Raw genomic sequence first — 21,638 nt, 5'->3', positions numbered from 1 at the left:
GTGCATGGAGCCTGCTTCTCCCTCTGCCTGTGTCTCTGCCTCTCTCTCTCTGTGACTATCATAAATAAATAATACCTTTAAAAAAAAAAAAAACATTTAAAAGGATAGCGGGGGCGGTGTACGGGCTGGAGGGGTATGGTGTATAGGATAGGGGGGCCAGTGTACCGGCGGGGGGCGGTATACAGGCTGGGGGGATGGTGTACAGGATGGGGGGATGATGTACGGGATGGGGCAGCGGTGTAAGGGATGCGGGGGCCGGTGTACAGGCCGGGGGGGTATGGTGTACGGGACGGCGGTATGGTGTACGGGATGGGGGGATGGTGTACGGGATGGGGGGATGGTGTACGGGATAGGGGGGATGGTGTACAGGCTGGGGAGGCGGTGTACGGGATAGGGGGGATGTTGTACGGGATGGGGGGATGGTGTACGGGCTGGGGGGGATGGTGTACGGGATAGGGGGGATGGTGTACGGGATGGGGAGATGGTGTACGGGCTGGGGGGATGGTGTACGGGATAGGGGGGATGGTGTACGGGATGGGGGGATGGTGTACGGGCTGGGGGGGATGGTGTACGGGATAGGGGGGATGGTGTATGGGATGGGGGGACAGTGTACGAGATAGGGGGGATGGTGTACAGGCTGGGGAGGCGGTCTACGGGATAGGGGGGATGGTATACGAGCTGGGGGGGATGGTGTACGGGATGGGGGGATGGTGTGCGGGTTGGGGGGATGGTGTACGGGCTGGGGGGGATGGTGTACGGGCTGGGGGGGATGGTGTACGGGCTGGGGGAGCCGGTGGGGGAGCCGATGGGGGAGCCGATGGGGGAGCCGGTGTACGGGCTGAGGGGGGCGGTATACGGGCTGGGAGTGGTGGTGTAAAGGCCTGGGGGGCCGGTGTACGGGCCGGGGGGGGGGGGTGGGGGGCGGGGGCCCTGGAGCAGGCCAGAGCTGGGAACTCCGTGCTGTGGGAGGTTCAAGCCCCGGGCGGTGATCTAGGGAGAGCCGGGGCGGCGGCCGGGCTGGGGGGTCTCCGGGCCCCCGTGCGGCCCGTCCTGCAGGTGCTGCCCAGGGCGGCGGCGGCGGCGTCCGGGAGACCTGGAGTCCCGGGTCCGGCCGCGGGGGGGCGGGGGGCGGGGCTCGGAGGAAGCGCGGCGCGCCGTGACCCGGGCGGCGTTCCGTACCGGCGCGATCCGGCGGCGGCAACATGGCGGCCGCGCCCGGGCCGGGCCCCCGGAAAGTTTCCACCGAGGCCGGCCTGCGTTAGTGCGTGCGGCCCTCGCCCCCGCGCCGCGCCGCCTCCCGCCGCGAGCCTCAGGCCGGGCCCCCGCGCTCCCCCCGCGCCCCCCCCGCGTCCCCCGCGCCGGCTCCGGGGGTTGGGCGCGCACGGGCGGCGGCGGCCGAGTCAGGTAGGGGGGCGGCGGGGACTGGGGAGGCGGCCCCCGCCCGGCGGCGCCCGGGCTCCGCCCCGCGGGCTGTGGGGCCGAGGCTGCTGCGCGTCCCCGGGAGCACCTGGGGGGCGGGGGGGGGGGGGCCGAGGTGGCCGCGAGCCTCCGGGCGGCAGGGGCAGGACCGGCCGCGGGCGCCTCGGACCGAGAGCCTGGTGCTCGGGGCCCTTGGCTCCCCGTCGCGGGCCCGGGAGTTAACGTGATTCCTAGAGCCGAAGCCCCGAAACCCCCGACCTCCCCCGACCTCCCCCGACCTCCCGCGACCTCCCCCGACCTCGGTGCTCGGTATGGGCCTTTTCGCTTTTGATGCTTCTTCCCGCAGACGGGACAGAGGCAGCTGCGGCCGGAGCCCGGGCCCAGGGTGCAGCGCGTCGGCGAGCAGGACCCGGGGCAGGACACGGGAGCGCCGGCTGCGGGGCTGAGGGGGGCTGAGGGAGCTGAGGGAGGGCTGAGGGAGGGCTGAGGGGGGCTGAGGGGGAGCGGAGGGGGGCTGAGGAGGGCTGAGGGAGGCCGAGGGGAGCTGGGGGAGCTGAGGGAGGGCTGAGGGGAGCCGAGGGAGGGCTGAGGGGGGCTGAGGGGAGCCGCCGCGCGCGCCTCTGTGACCAGTACCTGGCATCGGCATTAAACACAATTATTTCTTCATTAGTCTATATTCGTCTCATAGGTGCTTTTTGAACACTCACTCGGTGCCAATTTTTTTTTTTTTTTAAGATTTTTATTTATTCATGAGACACACAGGCAGAGGGAGAAGCAGGCTCCACGCGGGGAGCCCGACGCGGGACTCGATCCCGGGTCTCCAGGGTCACGCCCCGGGCCAAAGGCAGGCGCCAGACCGCTGAGCCACCCGGGCGGCCCCGGTGCCAAATTTTCTGCTAAGATACACGTACATGGTGTTAAAGACAAACTCTGAGACTTTGTGAATCTAGTAGGGAGGGACTGCAGACATGGAACAGACGACCAGCAGCATTTCGCTATTCTAGCAGCAGTGCAGGGGCCGTGTAAATGGGTCAGGGGCAGCCTCACTAAGAACTTGATTTGAGGGAGACCTGAAAAGCAGGAGTGAGGCAGGTGTAAGGACTGGGATGGAGCCCGGGAGGAGGGAAGGAGGGCACCTGCGAGGGGACAGCGGTCATGCAGTTCAGAGCTGAAAGTGGAATACAAAGTCCCAAGAGGAAGAGAAAGGAGGCAGGAAAGTTGTTCACCTCCAATTGAAAAGTCTTATAAGGACTCTCGACTCTGTTGCTTAAGATGATGGGAAACTGTTGGAGGGTTTTGCATAACAGCGACCTAACAATTTTTTTTTTAACAATTTTTTAAAAAGATTATTTATTTATTTATTTATTTTATTTTATTTTATTTATGATAGACATAGAGAAAGAGAGGCAAAGACACAGGAGGAGGGAGGAGCAGGCTCCATGCTGGGAGCCCGACGCGGGACTTGATCCCGGGACTCCAGGATTGTGCCCTGGGCCAAAGGCAGGCGCTAAACCACTGAGCCACCCAGGGATCCCCCTAACAATTTTTTTATTCTAAAAGGAACACTTGTTGGTGAAGGCCAGGCTAGACCACTCGATGCAGGGAGACATTCGAGCATGAGATGATGGCGGCCGGGATTAGGATTTTGACTTTGGGGCTGGAAAAAAGAAACATCTCAGATGTGTCCAAGAAGAGTGGACAGGACTCGGTGGAGACTAAATATAGGTGGTGGAGAAGAGGAGAGTTAGAGTAGTATATGGGGTTTTATAAAACAGACTCTGGGAGTTCCCTTAGCAAATGGACTCTTCTGTGCTCTGTTTTATCTGTCTCATAAGTAACTTCTCATTGAATCAAGTAACAGCAGACCAGTTGAAAACATTGGGATGCTGTGTGGTCTTACTCTCTGATTCAGCCAGTTTCTCCTTTGAAGAAGTTTACAATGTGGAAAGACTTGTATATTGGCTGTTTAAGAATATTCAACTATGTTGATTTTTGACAGTGGGGTTGCATATATTCTATGATAAGGATGTTATGGATATGATTTACAAGCTTCCCTTTTTTCCAGGGTTTTAATATATTTTTTAAAGATTTATTTATTTATTCATGATAGGGAGACAGAGGCAGAGACATACAAGCAGAGGGAGAAGCAGGCTCCATGCCGGGAGCCAGACACGGGACTCGATCCCGGGACTCGATCCCGGGACTCCAGGATCGTGCCCTGGGCCAAAGGCAGGTGCCAAACCACTGAGCCACCCAGGGATCCCCCAAGGTTTTAGCTCTAAGAGTGAACAGAGCTGATGCTTTATTTGCATCAGGTAGATTAATATATGTTTGTCAGGAGGGGAAGAGAGAATAATTGAAGACCTGGAAATAGACGAGATTGCTCATGGAAGGTGTATAGCAAGAGGAAAGCCTCGACCTGTGATTGAACATCCAAAGGATGGATTGAGAATCGAGAGTCTGCAAGAAGACTGAGAAGGAGAGGTCAATGAGTTAGGAAGAAAATCTGGAGGTTGGTCTTTGAAAGCTAAAGGAAGGGCAGGTTTCAGAAGTTGAGAGGAGTCAACGATGTCAAAGGTTGTGAAGAAGTGCAGGATAGTAAGTGAAAAGTACACATTGGTTTTAGGAGCTTATATCATTTTAGAATTTGCCAGAGCAGTTTGTTGTTTGGTGGGAACTGTCGTTAAGTGGTGTGAGAAGTGAGGCGGTCAAAGCTGTCAAGAGGACAGAAGGTTGAACTTGGAAGAGAAGACGGAATTGAGTGAAGATTGCTTTTGTTTCTGGGATTTTCGGAGGGTATTGTTTTTAAAAAGAGCTCTGCAGACGTTTAAGTGCTAATGGATAAGGGAAGAGTGGGAGTTTGAAGAGCGAGGAGATTGTGGAATTCTGGAAGAGGTAGGGGGGAAAAGCTAATCAGTATGGCTAAAGATTTAGCCTTAGGTGTATCGGGAGATGCTGGGTAGAGTGGGTCTGTGGTGTTGGAGACTTAAGGAGGTTCACTTCTGACACCTGGTTGCAGTCATCTAGTGAGAATGCAGGGAATGGGAAGTGAGATTTGAGGACAAGGAAGAGGGGTTGAATAGTTACAAAGACTGACAGAGTGTTGAGCAAAGAAACAGAAAGCTGTCATTCAGTGGCGTTGTTCCCCAGCCCAGTGGGTCATTAGGTGTTAATTCCAGGTTATCATGTTTCTGTCAGGCTGTCTTTTAGTGTCCTGTTAAAGTATAAATAAGCTGATCACAAACAAGTCATTTTTTGAATTTTTATCTCCATGGACATTTAGTGTAACCATGAGCTGTTGAATGGATCAATTCTTCTGAAACAGTATACCAGAAACTTTGAAGAATTATCTGATAAAGCATTTTTTTTTACCACTGTCATGTTTTAAGTACAACTTGTGGGAGCAAAGATTAAGATAATTATCTGGATCCTTTAACAAATAGTTAACTTTTTAAAAGTATGAAGTTCTTAATTTACAATAAATACTGGTTAGCATTCTAACTTCACAATTTTGACTAGAAAGTTCAGGAATTGGTTTGCTATAGAGATGGTATTTGGATCTACAAGGAGGTTTGATAACCCAAGTAATTTAGTAGAGATAAAAGTACAGGGAAAATTACACGTCAACTTTAGGGACTAACTTTAATAAAATTAAACTTTACTTCTGGTAAGTGGATTAGTTAAACAATGTGAAGACTACGGATTTTCTATCTTGTTAGAGCTGCCTTGTAAAAAGATGCAGAGGATTTTAGGCAGGTAAGAATGGTCACTATTACTGGATACTAGTGCTTTTCAAATCAGAGGTAGGTTTTCATCATTCAGTTTATCTGCGGAGTTGCTTTGATTGTGCCGAATCCATGTACTACAATCTAAGCTAGGTTCAAGATCTCATATTCGCATGTAGTTGAAACACCAACCCTTAAAGTAAGAAAGGCTTCTAGTCTTTGGAAAACCAGTTTCACTGTTTTTGGTTATTTAATCATACTATCTTAGCATATGTTAAGTAGAAGGCACTGTCATTTTTGTTAGGATAAACTGAGTTTTTAAACCAGAGACAGTTAACCATTAAGAGACATGCAAGTCAAATTTAAAACAGAGTTTCAGAAGAAACTTTCTCACTTATTATTTTGTACAAAGAAGATAAATATAAAAGGTAAATTATATAAAACTAACACTGACATATTTTTTTCTTCTTTTTAGAGCACTATAAATAATTCCACCAGAGGAAATGCTGAAATAGGAGTTACGGATACATTGGATTTGCTGGATGAAAAACAAGCAGTTAATTTTTGTGCCGTGGGGAGAAAGCCCAAATTGCCAGATTACATGTGTAAATCACTGCGTTACTGCTTTAGTCATTGTCTGTATTTAGCAATGACGAGACTGGAAGAAGTCAACAGAGAAGTGAATATGCATTCTTCAGTGCGTTATCTTGGCTATTTAGCCAGAATCAATTTATTGGTTGCTATATGCTTAGGTCTCTATGTAAGATGGGAAAAAACAGCAAATTCCTTAATTTTGGTAATTTTTATCCTTGGTCTTTTTGTTCTTGGAATTGCCAGCATACTCTATTACTATTTTTCAATGGAAGCAGCAAGTTTAAGTCTCTCAAATCTTTGGTTTGGATTCTTGCTTGGCCTCCTGTGTTTTCTTGACAATTCATCCTTTAAAAATGACGTGAAAGAAGAATCAACCAAATATTTGCTTCTAACTTCCATAGTATTAAGGATATTATGCGCTCTGGTGGAGAGAATTTCTGGGTATGTCCGTCATCGACCCACTTTACTAACCACAGTTGAATTTCTGGAACTTGTTGGATTTGCTATTGCCAGCACAACTATGTTGGTGGAGAAGTCGTTGAGTGTCATTTTACTTGTTGTCGCTTTGGCCATGCTGATTATTGACCTGAGAATGAAGTCTTTCTTAGCTATTCCCAACTTAGTTATTTTTGCAGTCTTGCTGTTTTTCTCCTCATTGGAAACTCCAAAAAATCCAGTTGCTTTTGCATGTTTTTTTATTTGCCTGATAACTGACCCTTTCCTTGACATTTATTTTAGTGGACTTTCAGTCACTGAAAGGTGGAAACCCTTTTTGTACCGTGGAAGGATATGCAGAAGACTTTCAGTAGTTTTCACAGGAATGATTGAGCTTACCTTTTTTATTCTTTCAGCATTTAAACTTAGAGACACTCACCTCTGGTATTTTGTAATACCAGGCTTTTCCATTTTTGGAATTTTCTGGATGATTTGCCATATTATTTTTCTGTTAACTCTTTGGGGATTCCATACCAAATTAAATGACTGCCATAAAGTATATTTCACCCACAGGGTAGATAACAATAGCCTTGATAGAATCATGGCATCCAAAGGGATGCGTCACTTTTGCTTAATTTCAGAGCAGTTAGTTTTTTTTAGTCTTCTTGCAACAGCGATTTTAGGAGCAGTTTCCTGGCAGGTAAGCATATAGTTTATTTATGATGTCAGTGCCTGTGATGTGTGATTAAATGCTTCCTTCAAGGGTTAAATGATCAGAATCAAAAAGTCAAGTTCCTGATTTCAAAAGGAGATCGTTTTTTGGTGCTTATTTTTGTTCATGGAATTGAAGTACTGAATGAATATTCACAGTATAATTTAGTTTGATCTCTACCAAAGAGGTACCAAAATGTTAGGAATACTCAGCAAGTGACTTGCCTTCTGCTTTCTAATTGTTCCTTAAACACTGAGATTAAAGATCCTTAGAATATTAACATTTGAAGGGTGCTTTGAGATTGCACGTTAATCCTATCATCTCACCTAGGAGGAACCTGAATGCCCAAGAAGACACATCCAGAGTCTCTGGTACTAGCCTTAACAGGTTACCTAGCTTCTATCTAATCCACTGGTCTTTTCACTACAACGCATTTTTTTTATATAGCCCCTTCCCATTTATGTAAAAGGTGATTAGATAACGTATCAGTTTCTTAATTACAGATTAGTGGCTCTAAGAAAGAAAAAAATGGGTTTTATAATACATTTGCTGCCCATGAAATGTTGAAGACATTAAAAAAGGTCTTTTGTAGACAAAGATATTTAAATTGCACGGTTGGACTTTATATTAAGCTTAGTCTTCCATTTTTTGAACATTTATTGATTGCGGTGTATGTCAGGTATTCTACTGGCTGCTGAAGATCTCAAGATGAATAAGAAATGTCGGCCTTAAGTCACAATCTGTTGGGCTAGGGAAGAGGCAGGCTTGTAAACAATTATTACAGTGTGAGAAATGTTGTAATTTGAGTACGTCAGATTAGGATGTAGGGGAAAAAGGAAGGTCATCAATGCTTGGTGCAATTTTCCAATTACTTGCTACAGAGTGATTTCTAGATGTGTTTGAAGGGAGATGTAGAGAGACTTGCCTGGGCATGGCACCTTTTTGTCAGTATGGGCTAGGGCAGGGAGCCTGTGTGGGAGTCAACTAAGTGATAAAAACATCGTGGGTGTTAACCTGAGGCTGTCTTCCTCACTTTCCTTGCCAGTGCCGGGGACTATCAGAATCATGATGATGATGATGATGATGATAAGAAGATGATGTCAGAAACTCTTAAAAAAAATTGTGCTTCTTTCCCTCACCTTTCTCTCGTCAGCTCCTTTTCCGGCTGTAGCCACTCCCCAGGCACACTCCTCAGCCTCATTCATGCTTGACACCTATCCAGACCATCAGATCCTGTCAACCAGTTACTTTCTAAGCCACCATATCTTTCTTGTTTTCTTACACCAGTGGCTTCAACTCTGGTATGTACACCACTGGAGGTACACAGAAGCTTTCCAAAGAATAGGTCAGCAAAAATAATTTTAAGAGAATCAATTTCCAGATTCTGTCCTTCCATTCCACATTTATTTATTTTATTTTATTTTATTTTATTTTATTTTATTTTATTTTATTTTATTTTATTTTATTTTATTAAGTTGGTCTACTTGAGAATGCCTCTCAATTTAAGTGGAATGCTAGCTCATTGTGGTTTTAATTTGTATGTCTCTAATGACTAATGATGCTATCATTTAATGTGTGTATTAGTCATTCATTTATCTTTGTTTTTGAAATATCTATTCAAATATTTTGCCCATTGTTAAATTGAGTTATTTCTCTTCTTGTGATTGAATTTTAAGCGTTCTTATATTATGGTTATAAGTCTTTTATCAGATGACTGGACAATGTTTTCTCCTAGTCTGTGACTTATTTTTTTTCTTAGTGACCCTTTTTTTTTTTTTTTTTTTAAAGATTTTTTTTTTTATTCATGAGAGACACAGAGAAGAGAGAGGTAGACACAGGCAGGGGGAGAAGCAGGCTCCATGCAGGGAGCCCGATGTGGGACTCCATCCCGGGACTCCAGGATCACACCCTGAGCCGAAGGCAGACGCTTAACTGCTGAGCCACCCAGGGATCCCATCTTAGTGACACATTTTGAAGAGCACAGGTCTTTAATTTCACGAAGACCAACTTATCAACTTTTTCTTTAAGTACTGTGTTTTTAATATCCTATCTAAAAAGTCTTTGCTCAATCCTAGGTCACAAAGATTTTCTTCTATAGTAGTTTTCTTCTAGTGGTTTTATTTTAGCTTTAATAATTAGGTGTAATTTTTGTCAATGGTATGATGTAAGGATCTAATTGTTTTAAAATACAGCTAACTGTTCAGGAAAAGACAATCCTTTTCCCTGTTGAATTGCCTTGACACTTTTGTCCAAAATCAGTGAAATATAAGGCTTTGTTTCTGAGCTCTCTTTTTTTGTTCCTTTGATCTATATGTCTGACCTTATACTAGTACTATGCTGTAAGATATTTTCAAATTTCCCTTGAAGTTTCTTTTTGACCTTTGGGTTATTTAAAAGTTGGTTGTCCGATAACTTGACCTTTGAGGGATTTCTCACATTTCTTTGTTATTGATTTCTAATTTACTTACATGTGATTGGAGAACATAGTATGATTTTAGTCTTTTATTAAGACTTGCTTTGTGGCCTGACATGCATTTTATTCTGGAGAATATACCCATGTTCACTTGAAAAGAATGAGCAGTCTGCTGTTACTGGTTAATAGCAGCTAGGTCAAGCTGGTGATTTTCTTCCTAAATCTATATCCTTGCTGATTATCTGTCGATTTCCATCAGGACAGAGAGGAATATTAAAAATTTTAATTATAAATTGCTAAAGTGACATTTTCTTGTTTCATGTACTTGGGCTTCTCTTCCAAGTATATTTTGAAATATATCCAAGTATATCTTTAATTACTATACCTTCTTAATATATAGACCTTTTTCTCAATATAATAAATAGCCTAGTTGAGTAGTACAGAAGAGACCTTATGGCTTACAAGACCTAAAATATGAACTCTCTGGCTCTTTACAGAAAGTTTGCCAACTCCTGTTGTAAGCCAATGCTTCTCAACCTTTAACATGCATTGAAATCATGTGGGGATGTTAAATTTTGAAGACTGAAACTTATTTTGGGAGAAAGCTTGAACAATTAAAGGTGATACAGAAACTCCTGGTCAAAAGTATACCCATTGAGTAACAAGGTATTAATTTAGCTATTTAAGACTAACATGCATCTACCAGAGTTTTGTCTGCATTCCCCAATAAGTTGCTATTTGGTAACTGCTGCCTACCATGTAGGCATTGTGTCTTTGATGCAATTAAATTTAAGACTTAATCTTCTTTTTAAACATTTCTCAAACTATGCTCTGCCGAGTATTCTGTGAGATGTTAATGAGTATACTCAAAGAAAAAGTGTTCAAAGAGAAAAACATTTCCAAACTTACTTACCATGAAATCCTTGCCTATACCCCTCATTATGCCTCATTAACCAGCTCCCCCCACCACACCTATTAACCTCTGTGTGAAACATAATTTAGGAAACACTCCACTGGATTTATAGAAGTTCCCACCCTTTTCACTGATTGAAGCATCAGAAAATTATATAGTGAAAGTCAATAAATTAAGAGTTTTATAAACTCAGGACCATTTTTGGTATAACATCATTGTTAATCCAAGTAAATCCTAAGCCCTATCTCAGATTCTTTTAATTAGATCTTATTCTGTAGAAATTGAACAATTTTTAACATTTCTAAATGATATACTGATTAGCTTTTTAACAATATATTCTAAACCCATTTTTTCACATTCTTGTGAGCATAATGCTCAAGTGCAAACATATTTTCCATTGTCTCATTAAAATTTCATTTAATGGATTTACACTGGAAAATTAGCTCCACTGATTGGGAGGGGGGATTGGCAGAGACCCTGTGTGGCAGGAAAAAAAAAAAAAAAAGAATTAGGATCAGTGAGAGTAGAGCTAGCTTGAAATCAAGTATAGCTTGACTAAAGTGTTAGTCTTACACTTAGAACAGCATTTTTTTCCCTAATATCTTGTTGAGAATATGAAGAGAACTTGAAATAAGTTGATGAGGACGCCTGGGTGGCTCAGCAGTTGAGCACCTGCCTTCAGCCCAGGGCGTGATCCTAGAGTCCATGGATTGAGTCCCACATGGGATTCCCTCCATGGAGCCTGCTTTTCTTTCTCTCTGCCAAAGTCTCTGCCCCTCTCTCTCTGTCTCTCTCATGAATAAATAAAATCTTAAAAGTTAAATTAGAAATAAATTGATGAAATAGAGTTGAATACTGTTCTGACATGGACAGCCTAAAAATGTTAAAAAAAAAATGTTGGAATAAAGGGAGCAGTTGGGAATGTAGGATGATGGATTTCATTGAGTTAATGACCTAGCAGGAATTTGGAATTAACAAAACATTTTATAGTAGGCTTATTTTTTAAAGTATATTTTTAAGGAGCCAAATGTACTGTTATTTTACTACTTAGAGTAAAACCAAACAAAAGCATAAGCTTAATCTGCCTTGTAGAATACATTGTAGCTTAGACCTTAATTTCCAAAAAAGGGCTTAGCTACTTTTTCTTATTTTAAGCTTATTCACACATTAATTTTGGTTTTGTTAGTTTTACTTAGTAATATACAAACTTTTTTATTTACCCTTTTTTGTATATAATTCTGCAGTTTTGACAAATACAAATAGTTGTGTGGCCACCATTAACACAATCAGAATATAGAGCAGTTCCATTACCACCCAGAGTTCCCTCCTGCCCCTTTGTAAGTCATGCCTTTCTCAGTCCTCAGTGGCGGCAACCACTGATCTGTTTTGTCCCTAGACTCTTCTTTCTTGTTTTTTTTTTTTTTTTAATTTTTATTTAATTATGATAGTCACACAGAGAGAGAGAGAGAGAGAGGCAGAGACACAGGCAGAGGGAGAAGCAGGCTCCATGCACCAGGAGCCCAATGTGGGATTCGATTCCGGGTCTCCAGGATCGCGCCCTGGGCCAAAGGCAGGCGCCAAACCGCTGCGCCACCCAGGGATCCCAGACTCTTCTTTCACAGAATGTCCTATACATGAAATCATACAGTATATAGCTGTTGGAATCTGGCTTCTTTTACTTAGCATAATTCGTATAGATTCATCTATGTTGTGTGTATGTTTTTTTGTTTATATTGCATAGCAGTATTCCATTGTATGGGTATCTCACAGTTTACTCATTTCTCAATTGAGGGATGTTGAAATTAGTTTTTGGTAATTATAAGTTGCTAGAAACATTTATAGACAGGGTTTTTTGTTAAGGTAGTTTTTTATTTTAGTTGGTGTGGGATTGCTGGGTCATGTGATAAACATGAATCGTTTTTAACTTTTAAGAAACTACCAAACTGTTTTCAAAGTGGTTGCACCATTTTTGCATTCTCACCAGCAGTGTATAGGAGTTCATTTGCTCCACATAATAACCAGTACTTGGTATTATCTGTTTTTTAACCATTCTAATAGGTGTCTGGTGGTAATTCATTTGATGTTAAGTAGCTTTTCTTTTGCTTACTTGCTATAGTAGGTCTTCTGTGGTGAAGTACCTATTCAGATCTCTTGGCAATTTTTAAAAATGTGCATTGCTTGTTTTCTTAATAGTTCTGAGGATTCTTTATATATTCTAGATGTAAGTCCTTTATCAGATATATGACTTGGAAATATCTTCTCCCAGTGTGTGGCTTATCATTTCTCTTACCATGTTTTCTGAAGAGCAGTTTTGCCACAGTCCATTTTATCAATTTTTTTTTTTATGAATCTTTTGATGTCCTGCCTAGGAAATCTTTGACTTCATTTAAATAGAATCTTATCTACTCTCACAGGGATAGCTTTATTTTTTCCTTAGTTTTACTGAGTTTAATAACATTCTCAAAATGAGTCAATAGTATCATTCTAAGTCATATCCATTAAAAATCTGGAATTTACCATTAACTTCTGTTGTGTTCTATTCATAATCTCATTCTAACTTTAAAATGGAACATTACAGCTGATGTTTCCTGCAGTTTGTATTATGTTCATTCAGTGTACTATTGCTTTCCTCTTTTATCCTTTTTTTTTAATAAGTCAATAAGACAGACTTATACAGTACCACATTTTGTGCTAGTGTTATTGCTTACCTATCGGCTTTTCAGAAATTGTGATAATTGATAATTCATATAAGAATAAAAGGGAAGGAAAGTATCCAGATACCCCCCATGGCTCACTCTTATGTTTGATCCTCTCTGATATCATTCATATGAGGTTTAATATACCTTTCCTTGCCAACCATTGTCATTTGCAGATTCCATGGGAGTATGATGCAACTTTTTGTAGAATACTTTTGACCCAAACCAGAAAACCCATAATCACAGTTGATTTCTCTATAAAGGAAGCAGTGGCAATCACTGGGTGTGACAGATGGAACAAGATCAGCCTCACATCCAATGAAGGGATGAAATCCACAGATGTAGCAGTTTCATTTCTAGCAAGATGGGAGGATCAGCCATATTACTTCACTTGGCATGGGGAGCAGGGAGTTTTCAAATCTGCTGCCAAAACTAGAAGTGCACATGTTTCATAATTTTTTTTTGTTGTTTCATTTCTCTTTCTAAAGTTTTGAGCTATTTTAGTCTAGATGAGAGAGGGGGGGACACTAATTCTTTTTAGCTTGAAGGCATTCTTTTAATTTGATTTTTTTTATCATTTCTGCCAGAACACTATGAAACAGGAGTACTTTTTTTTTTCCTCCAAAAGACCAACAAAGGTTCTAATTTTGTTTTTCTTGGAGTAACAAGGTTTTTCTTCTTTTCCCCAGATGATATTCTAAGCTTTAAAAAATTTTAATGACCATAGAAAATGTTTTCCATAAGATTTACTGTTTATTTACTATTGTCTATGTGCTATACACTGTTCTGTGTACTTTGTGTGTTTACTTAATCCTTATGACACTCTGAAATAGGTACCATTATTATTCCCATTTCATAGATAAGAAACATGCATGAGAGAGAAAGAAACTTGCTCAAAGCTATAGAGCTGGTATGAATCCAGGCAATCTGCCTTCACAGCTCTTAACCACTTTACTTAGTTCCACGTATTTTTAGAGTTGGAAATGAGCATAGAGATTATTTAATGTAACCTCCTTATTCTGCCAACGGGAAAAGTAGAATTCGGTAGACTTCCTGAGTTTGATTCCCATGCCACCACTGTTTCACCTTTATCAGGATTGTTATCTAAAAAAATGTGTTTTTGCTATCTGTATTCTGAGATTACTCAAAAGAAGAAAAGAGATTCCTAATGCATTTACTAGATCTTTAACTCTACATCAGTATCTCCTACACAGTAAGTCATTTAGCTTTCTGTTGTCTTGCTCATAATGACTTCATTTCAATTTAAAAATGCTTCACTGCAAATTACAGCTACCATTTATTGTACTAGCCATATTTCACATATTTCTAATCTATACTACAAGCTCACAAAATAAATTGTAGTCCTCTTTTATAGGTTGTGACTCAAAAGGTTAATTTGCCCATGTACACACAGATGGTAAATGGCTGAACTAGGATAGAACCAAAGTCTAACTCCAAAGCTTAAGTCTTTTGCACTGGACCCTATTGCCTCTGTATAAACAGTCATTTGACTTTAAAACTGTGAGGTAGCTTTCCTAATGTTCTTAAAATTTCCTCTACTGAGCAGATTTTTGGAGGTTGCCCATTGTTTCTTAAATATGGGTTTCTCATATCAAAGAACATAATATCTCCATTTATATATTGCTTTGTAATATACATATTATATATTGTTTTTTAGCTGGACTTCATTTTCTTTAGATTTTCACGTGTGCTGTTCCCCAAATCTGCTTTACTTAAGATGACTCATACAAAAATACTTCTAAACAATAATTTTATCCCTTATGTAAATGCCAGATTTTTAAAAATGAAATTCCAACATTGTATATTGCATAGAGATTTTGTTCCTGTTACCTGAGAACTTTTATGATAGGAATGTGTTGAATGTTTTGACCATGACTTGAAAGCCCAGCTGAGCAAAGAATAGCTAGTAACTATTCTAGAAAAGAATATCGCTTACAGTTGCTTATTGGTCTGCTAGTAGATTCAGATTCTGTCTGCTTTGAAATTTGCATCATGTCCTATAGATTGTAAGTGCTTTGAGTGATTTGGAGAAATGAAGGAAGAAAAGTACCTATATGTAATAGTTTTGATTAAGTAAAGTTGATCGTATTTATTATAGGAAATTGTTTAAAATACAAGGACGCACTGAAGTCACAGATAACTTTTACAGCTATAACTGTTTGCATGCTAGTAAAATTGAAGCTTTCTGAAAGCGGCAAGTGGATAAAACATTCTAAATTTATTTTTTCTCCCCCCGGATATATTTACCATCCATTCAGTTAAGATTACTAAGTTTTTGTGTTGCCAAAGTGCTCACTTTTGTGTGTGTTATCTTAATAGTGTATTTAAAACTGTTTTTTAAACTTGCTTACTCAAAATAACCTAATACAAATATTTAATGTTTTTTTCTGTTAAATTTGACTTTTAAAAATTAATGACAACATGAAATTATCAACTAAGATTATAACAGATCATCTGTTGTATATGAATTGTCAGTAAACCTCTGAATATCTGCTTTAGTCCTTTTAAATATTATCATCTGTGTTATATAACTGACAGGAGAGTATTGAATAACATCACTATCAGTTAACATTTTAATTGGAATTTTAAATTAGTTAATAAGGCTTCCTACTTGAGTCATGTACAAAGTGATTTGCAATTGAAGTTTATCATTAATGTAGTTCATTGCTAAATTATAAACTGTGCAATCCTTTATTCCTAATGGTAAAACTGATATGTTTTAATTTCACAATAAAAATCTTAGTAGGTTTATAAAATCCTTTAAGGTAGTAAAGAAGATAACCACTGGTATTGTATACACATGGATATATGTATACATGCACAGGCTAAGTCAGTACCCTTGACATAATTTGATAGTAAGGGTAATTTTAAATTTTTCTGGGCCACCTTTCAGAAATGGGAACTTCCATTCCTTTGGCTGTAGGAAATTAGAAAGATGAGGAGCTAGCAAATTAATAGTCTTAAATAAAAGAAAATGATTTGATTATTTTTCATTTTGTTTAAACACTTTTTCATGGTACAACATTCTATTACAATTTACATGTCAAAATTTAGTTCCCCACTGTACAATATCAAATTCCTTGCTTATGAATTCTCTTTATGTATCTATATCATGAAATTTCCTGTAACTCTTAGTACAGAAAGGCTGTTTACAAACCTGAACCTCTCATTCTTGCTCCTAGAAACTTCTTGCTTCTTGATTTTAAGAATAATGTGCAGGGCCTTTTTTAATTTTTCTTAAGATGGTGCTATTTTTCTGTAATTCCATTTTTTAAAATCCTATGTCTGTATAGCAAAATAAGTGAATATACATGTTTGTAAGATTGAGTAGACCAGCTTTATTTAGCCAGAACATTTTTTAAAAATATGTGCCTTTAATAAGTGAGACAGAGACAAATACTGCATGATTTCACTTATATGTGGAATCTAAACAAAACAGACTCTTAAATAGAGAACAAACTGGTACTTGTCACTGGGGACACGGATGGGATCATGGGCAAAACAGATGAAGGGGATTAGGAGGTAAATACTTCTAGTTATAAAATATGTCACAGATGAAAATATAGTATATGGAATATAAATAATACTGTGATAATGTTGTATGGTGACAGATGGTGACTACACTTATGGTGGTGAGCAGTGAGTAATGTATGGAATTGTTACATTACTATGTTGTGTACCTGAAATTAATATAATATTGTATGTCAATTATATTTCAATACGTTTTTAAAAATGCCTTAAAAATATGCCTTTAGGCAGTAATGCACTTTCCTTTAGAATCCTGCTTCACATAACACTTTTCTGGCCCCTGAAGGCTTTTGTGACCCTTGCTATAAATTATAGCATAGTGAATTTTTTAGTTTTTTTCTTTTTATTTATTCATGAGAGAGACAGAGAGAAAGAGGCAGAGACATAGGCAGAGAGAGAAGCAGGCTCCATGCAGGGAGCCCAATGTGGGATTCGAATCCAGAACCCCAGGATCACGCCCTGGGCTGAAGACAGATGCTTAACCACTGACCCACCCAGGCATCCCAATTTTTTAGTTTCTTATATTGCCATCTTGATCAGAAAAGTACTAATTGAAGGTAGAAATAATAAAGTTGTCATGTTGGTCACATTCTTTAGTAATTCTTTTATGTGAATGGCTGACATAATGTAGAAGTATTGCTTTGATCAATTAATCCCCTAAAAGACTTTTTGTTATCCTGGAGCAATGCATAAAATAGAAAGTATAGAAAAGAGAAAGTAATGAAATTATTAGTATCTGTAGGTAGGAGGATTACCTGGCAAACATAAGAGTTAACTGGAAAATCAATTGAAAATGCTGTAGTAACAGTTGTGAGAATTAGGCTGCATCTTTAACATTGTAAGCTGTCATAAAAATTTGATTTTGAAGTTATCATTAACGTAGCCAGTATAGAAACTGTAAATTTTCATGGAATTGTATGACGTAGGTAGTATAAGAAATAAATGGTGAATAGTGGGAATATGTATTTTTAATACCATTTAGGTGGCAAATAATAACATGTAAATATACAAAAGTCAGTATCCTAGAAGCCCATAATCAGAAGATGTAATGGAAATCATTTCATTCATAGAACAAGAAACATAAGAAAAAGGTTTAAAGACAGTTAAGGAGAAAAGAGAAGGTTAAAAGACAGTTTTACAAAGAAATACAAAACTCCACTAAAGGTTTTGAAGACAGACTTGAATAAATGAAAATACATATCATACTTCCTGGGACAGTATTACTGTGCCTTGTGGACATATTAGTTTAAAACTGAACTGCATTTCTAGTGCCATCAAGAGGAGCAGAAATCAAAGCCCAGAACTTCAGAGGTGGGAGATATCTCTGGTAAATTAACTCCCATTTTAAGATGACACCCTGAAAGAAAAGGGTGGAACTGTGTACATTACAGCACTGTCATGATTTTGCATCCTGATCTTGTGTCCTGTTAGAGATCTGACCTGGGTTAAGTGGTCAAACCTGGATTAAGATACCTAGTTGTAATTCCCCCAGCTCGAGCTCCTAAAAGAAACAAAAATCTTCTTGGAGAAAGTTATCGTTATTCTAGGCCTGAAATTAGTCATAGAACCATGTAACTATACACACATGCGCATGTGTGCATGCACAAATATACATACACATGTGTATTTTTGCATACAGTGTTCAGCTCCTAAGTATAACTACGTACATGGTATCAAGAGTAATAAGCAGCAGGACCAACAGACGAGGTGACCAGAAAGTCTTGAGATACTGGAATTATCAAAGGTAATTTAACAACTTGAAAAAAATAAAAGCAAAGTCCGTACATAATGGTAGGAAGTTGGAAACCATAAAATAGTGACAAGGCAGATTTGAAAAAGAACAAGCTTTAGAATCATAAAATACCCGAAATTAATTCAGTGTGCAAGATTAACAGATAAAGCTGAAGTGAGCATTAGTGAATTGGAAGATAGATTTCAGAAGAAGCTATTCAAGAAGGAACACAAAAGAAAAGTAGGGAGGGAGACAGAACGTAAAGACTGCTAACTCTGGGAAACGAACTAGGGGTGGTAGAAGCGGAGGAGGGCGGGGGGTGGGAGTGAATGGGTGACGGGCACTGGGTGTTATTCTGTATGTTAGTAAATTGAACACCAATAAAAAAAAAATGAAAAAAAAAAAAAAGAACAAGGAAAGAAGGCAATTGCATCCTAAGAAACAGAAAAAAAAAAAAAAAAAAAGTAGGGAAAATACAGAAGACTCAAAGAGGATATAGTGAGATCTCTATTTTTATCGGAGTCCCAAAAGTAATGAGGAAATGAAAACCAAAGGAAATATTTGAAAGGACAAACTGACCAAAAGAGAGTACAAAAACAAGTCCTATAACACTTGATTTATTACAAAGGCGGCACTGTAGAGTAATGTTGAATGGTTTAGATTTTCTGTGATTGGTAATTGAGTATACAAATAAAATGGAATTGGACCATAAACAAAAATCAATTGTATTTGGATTATAGACCTAAAAATGTGAAGGTCAAAACAATAAAGCCTTTCAAGGGTAATGTAAAATAATCTTCCTGACTTGGGTAGAGGAAGATTTAACTTACATAAAATGACCTTACAACCAAAACATGCTAAGCAAGGGGCACTGGGGTTGCTCAGTTGGTTGCGTATCAGAGTTGGATTTGGCTCAGGTCATGATCTCAGGGTTGTGAGATCAAGCCTCCAGTTGTGCTGTGTGTGGAGTCTGCTTGTCCATCCCCCTCTGCCCCTCCCTCTGTACATGTACACACTTTCTCAAAAGAATAGAATCCTTAAAAAAAAATGCTAAGCAAGCAACAGCATTAAGGGAAGAGGAAAGGCATTTGTCATACAACCCACAAAAGCCTTAAATATACTGAGAGCAAAACAGAGCTGTGTATTAATAATAAAAAGGCAGCCCCATGGAAAAATTAGCAAAATATTTAACCCTTCACCAAAGATGAAACTGAAACTATCAAAGGGCTTTAAAACAATAGAGAACTTGGGAGATCCCTGGGTGGCTCAGGGGTTTAGCACCTGCCTTTGGCCCAGGGCGTGATCTTGGAATCCTAGGATGGAGTCCCACGTCAGGCTCCCTGCATGGAGCCTGCTTCTCCCTCTGCCTGTGTCTCTGTGCACCCATCTCCTCTGTCTCTCTCATGAATAAATTTAAAAAAAAATTAGGGAACTGAATACTTATTCTGGTTTTATTAAAATGAAAATTTAAATGGAATCTAGAAATAATAGGGAATCAGCTAATGAAAATTTTAGGGATTTTAATGATAGGAATGCCATTTGTTCTTTACATATTAGTATATTAGTAGGCTTACAATATATTAGTGTATAGAATATTATCCTACACTGGTAAAAAAACAAAACGAATATACATGTGTGAAGTCTAGAATATTTCAAACAACGTGTGTGGAGGACAGTACTTGTAATGATTTAATCACTTATCTCCTTATTTGTATTTTCTGTTGTTTCTAAACTGAACATGTACTGTATTTTATGCAGTTGATAATAGTGTACCCAAAATAGGGCATTTTATCTATTTTTCCATTATGGAAATCACCTATTTTTTATTAAAATTCTGAAGGAATCATCCATCTCTTAGCATTAGAAAAATGCATGTTCATGTACAGAAGCACATAACCATATAGTATGTGCAGTAGCAACACAGAACGTGGAATGCTGTCAGGACTGAGTGACTAGTAGCCTTACATTTGCTTTCCGCTTAATTAGAACCTTTATTTTTTATTATTTTTTTCAGTTGCAATTACTACCCAATCTTATCTCCTTTTAACTATTTCTTTTAGCTTCCCCTTTTCTCTTTTACTTTTAGGATGCTTTGTGCCCTTTATGTATATAGAACATATATAAAATGCACACTATTTTTTTTTTTCAACTTTGAATTTACAGAGTCTAGGGCTTTTCAAAGGAAAACTTCATTAGAAGTTTAATATTTTACTCTCTAATTTTGGACTTTCCACAGGAAAAAAATGAGCCCTTTCTAAGGTAACTTTCAGATAAAGTAACGAGTATGGTATTTGAAAAGTGATTTAGACTATGTAGGTTTGAACAGGAAAGGATTTGTTTTCTGGGTTTTTCTGTCATAGCACGAGGGTTCTGCTTTTGTTTTTTATTTTAATTTGGGTGGGATGTTACCTGACAAAATAAAAAAAATTATGTGCTGTATTTGTTTTGCCACAACTATAAGAAGCTTCAAGATTAATTTAGGTTTCATTGTTTACCCTTCTATATGTTTCTGCTTCAACTTGTAATTGTTTTTAGGTTATTGTTCTTTTTGTCATTTTTGGGCAAAAACTTTAAATGTGCCTGTATGTAAATATATATACAAATGCACACACATAAGTGTAGTGCCACACACTGTATAAATATGCTGTTTTGAATTTCTTTTAGCCAACAAATGGAATCTTCTTGAGCATGTTTCTGATAGTTTTACCTTTGGAATCTATGGCTCATGGGCTCTTCCATGAATTGGGTAGCTGTTTAGGAGGAACATCTGTTGGATATGCTATTGTGATTCCCACCAACTTCTGCAGGTACAGTAATTTAGTATAATTAGCAGTAACTACTTGAACATTTTCCTAATATTTATATGAATTTTAATATTAAGTGTGATAGCTCATTTTTTCAGAAGTATAAGCCCTTGCAGTTTTTTTCCTTTACCCCAAATGTTGAAAGACTTTTATTTATGCTGTGTAGTGATAGAATCTTAAGGATTCAATTTAAATATTTTGATAAATGTGATTAGCTTATACTTAGCTAAAAATCAGAAAATATGCATGACAGTTCTAAGGAAAGGTCTAAAGGTTATCTTGTTTATGAAAATGTCCTGTGAAACAACATGGCAAAATGTAATAGAAATGTATTCTGGACCCGAGAGTCCTAATTCTGGTTTTTTATTACACTAGGCAAATCTTTAACTTCTCTGAACTTCAGTGTCCTTATCTAAAATGCAAGCAATAGGAGGTGTCTGGGTGGCTCAGTTGGTTAGGAGTCCAACTTTGTATTTTAGCTCAAGTCATGGTCTCAGAGTGGTGAGAAGGAGCCCCCAAGCGGGCTCTGCGCTGGGCATGGAGCCTGCTTAAGATTCTCTCCCTCCCCTCTTGCCCCACCTCCTCCCCCCAAAATGCAAACAATACCTATTCTTTCCATCTCAGAGGAACATCATGAAGAGCTAAT

General features: G+C 39.4%; 1 protein-coding gene across 2 annotated transcripts in view; it reads left to right on the top strand.

Annotated features, from left to right (window-relative positions):
* Positions 1 to 1,170: 1,170 nt before the first annotated feature.
* Positions 1,171 to 21,638, top strand: part of TMEM168 (transmembrane protein 168) — a 30,579-nt gene continuing 10,111 nt past the window's right edge. Inside the window, exons 1-3 of one of the 2 annotated variants that reach the window (XM_025464681.3) lie at positions 1,171 to 1,404; positions 5,620 to 6,873; positions 20,853 to 20,995. In XM_025464681.3, coding sequence (XP_025320466.1) covers positions 5,746 to 6,873; positions 20,853 to 20,995 — 1,271 coding nt within the window. In that variant the 5' untranslated portion in view covers positions 1,171 to 1,404; positions 5,620 to 5,745. Of the gene's footprint in view, positions 1,405 to 1,550; positions 1,729 to 5,619; positions 6,874 to 20,852; positions 20,996 to 21,638 lie in introns of those variants that run through there. The other variant, XM_025464682.3, reaches the window with a different exon arrangement.

Source organism: Canis lupus, chromosome 14 (assembly GCF_003254725.2).
Source record: "Canis lupus dingo isolate Sandy chromosome 14, ASM325472v2, whole genome shotgun sequence".
In the NCBI taxonomy this organism is placed as follows: domain Eukaryota; kingdom Metazoa; phylum Chordata; class Mammalia; order Carnivora; family Canidae; genus Canis; species Canis lupus.
This window is presented reverse-complemented; position numbering and strand designations above follow the sequence as displayed.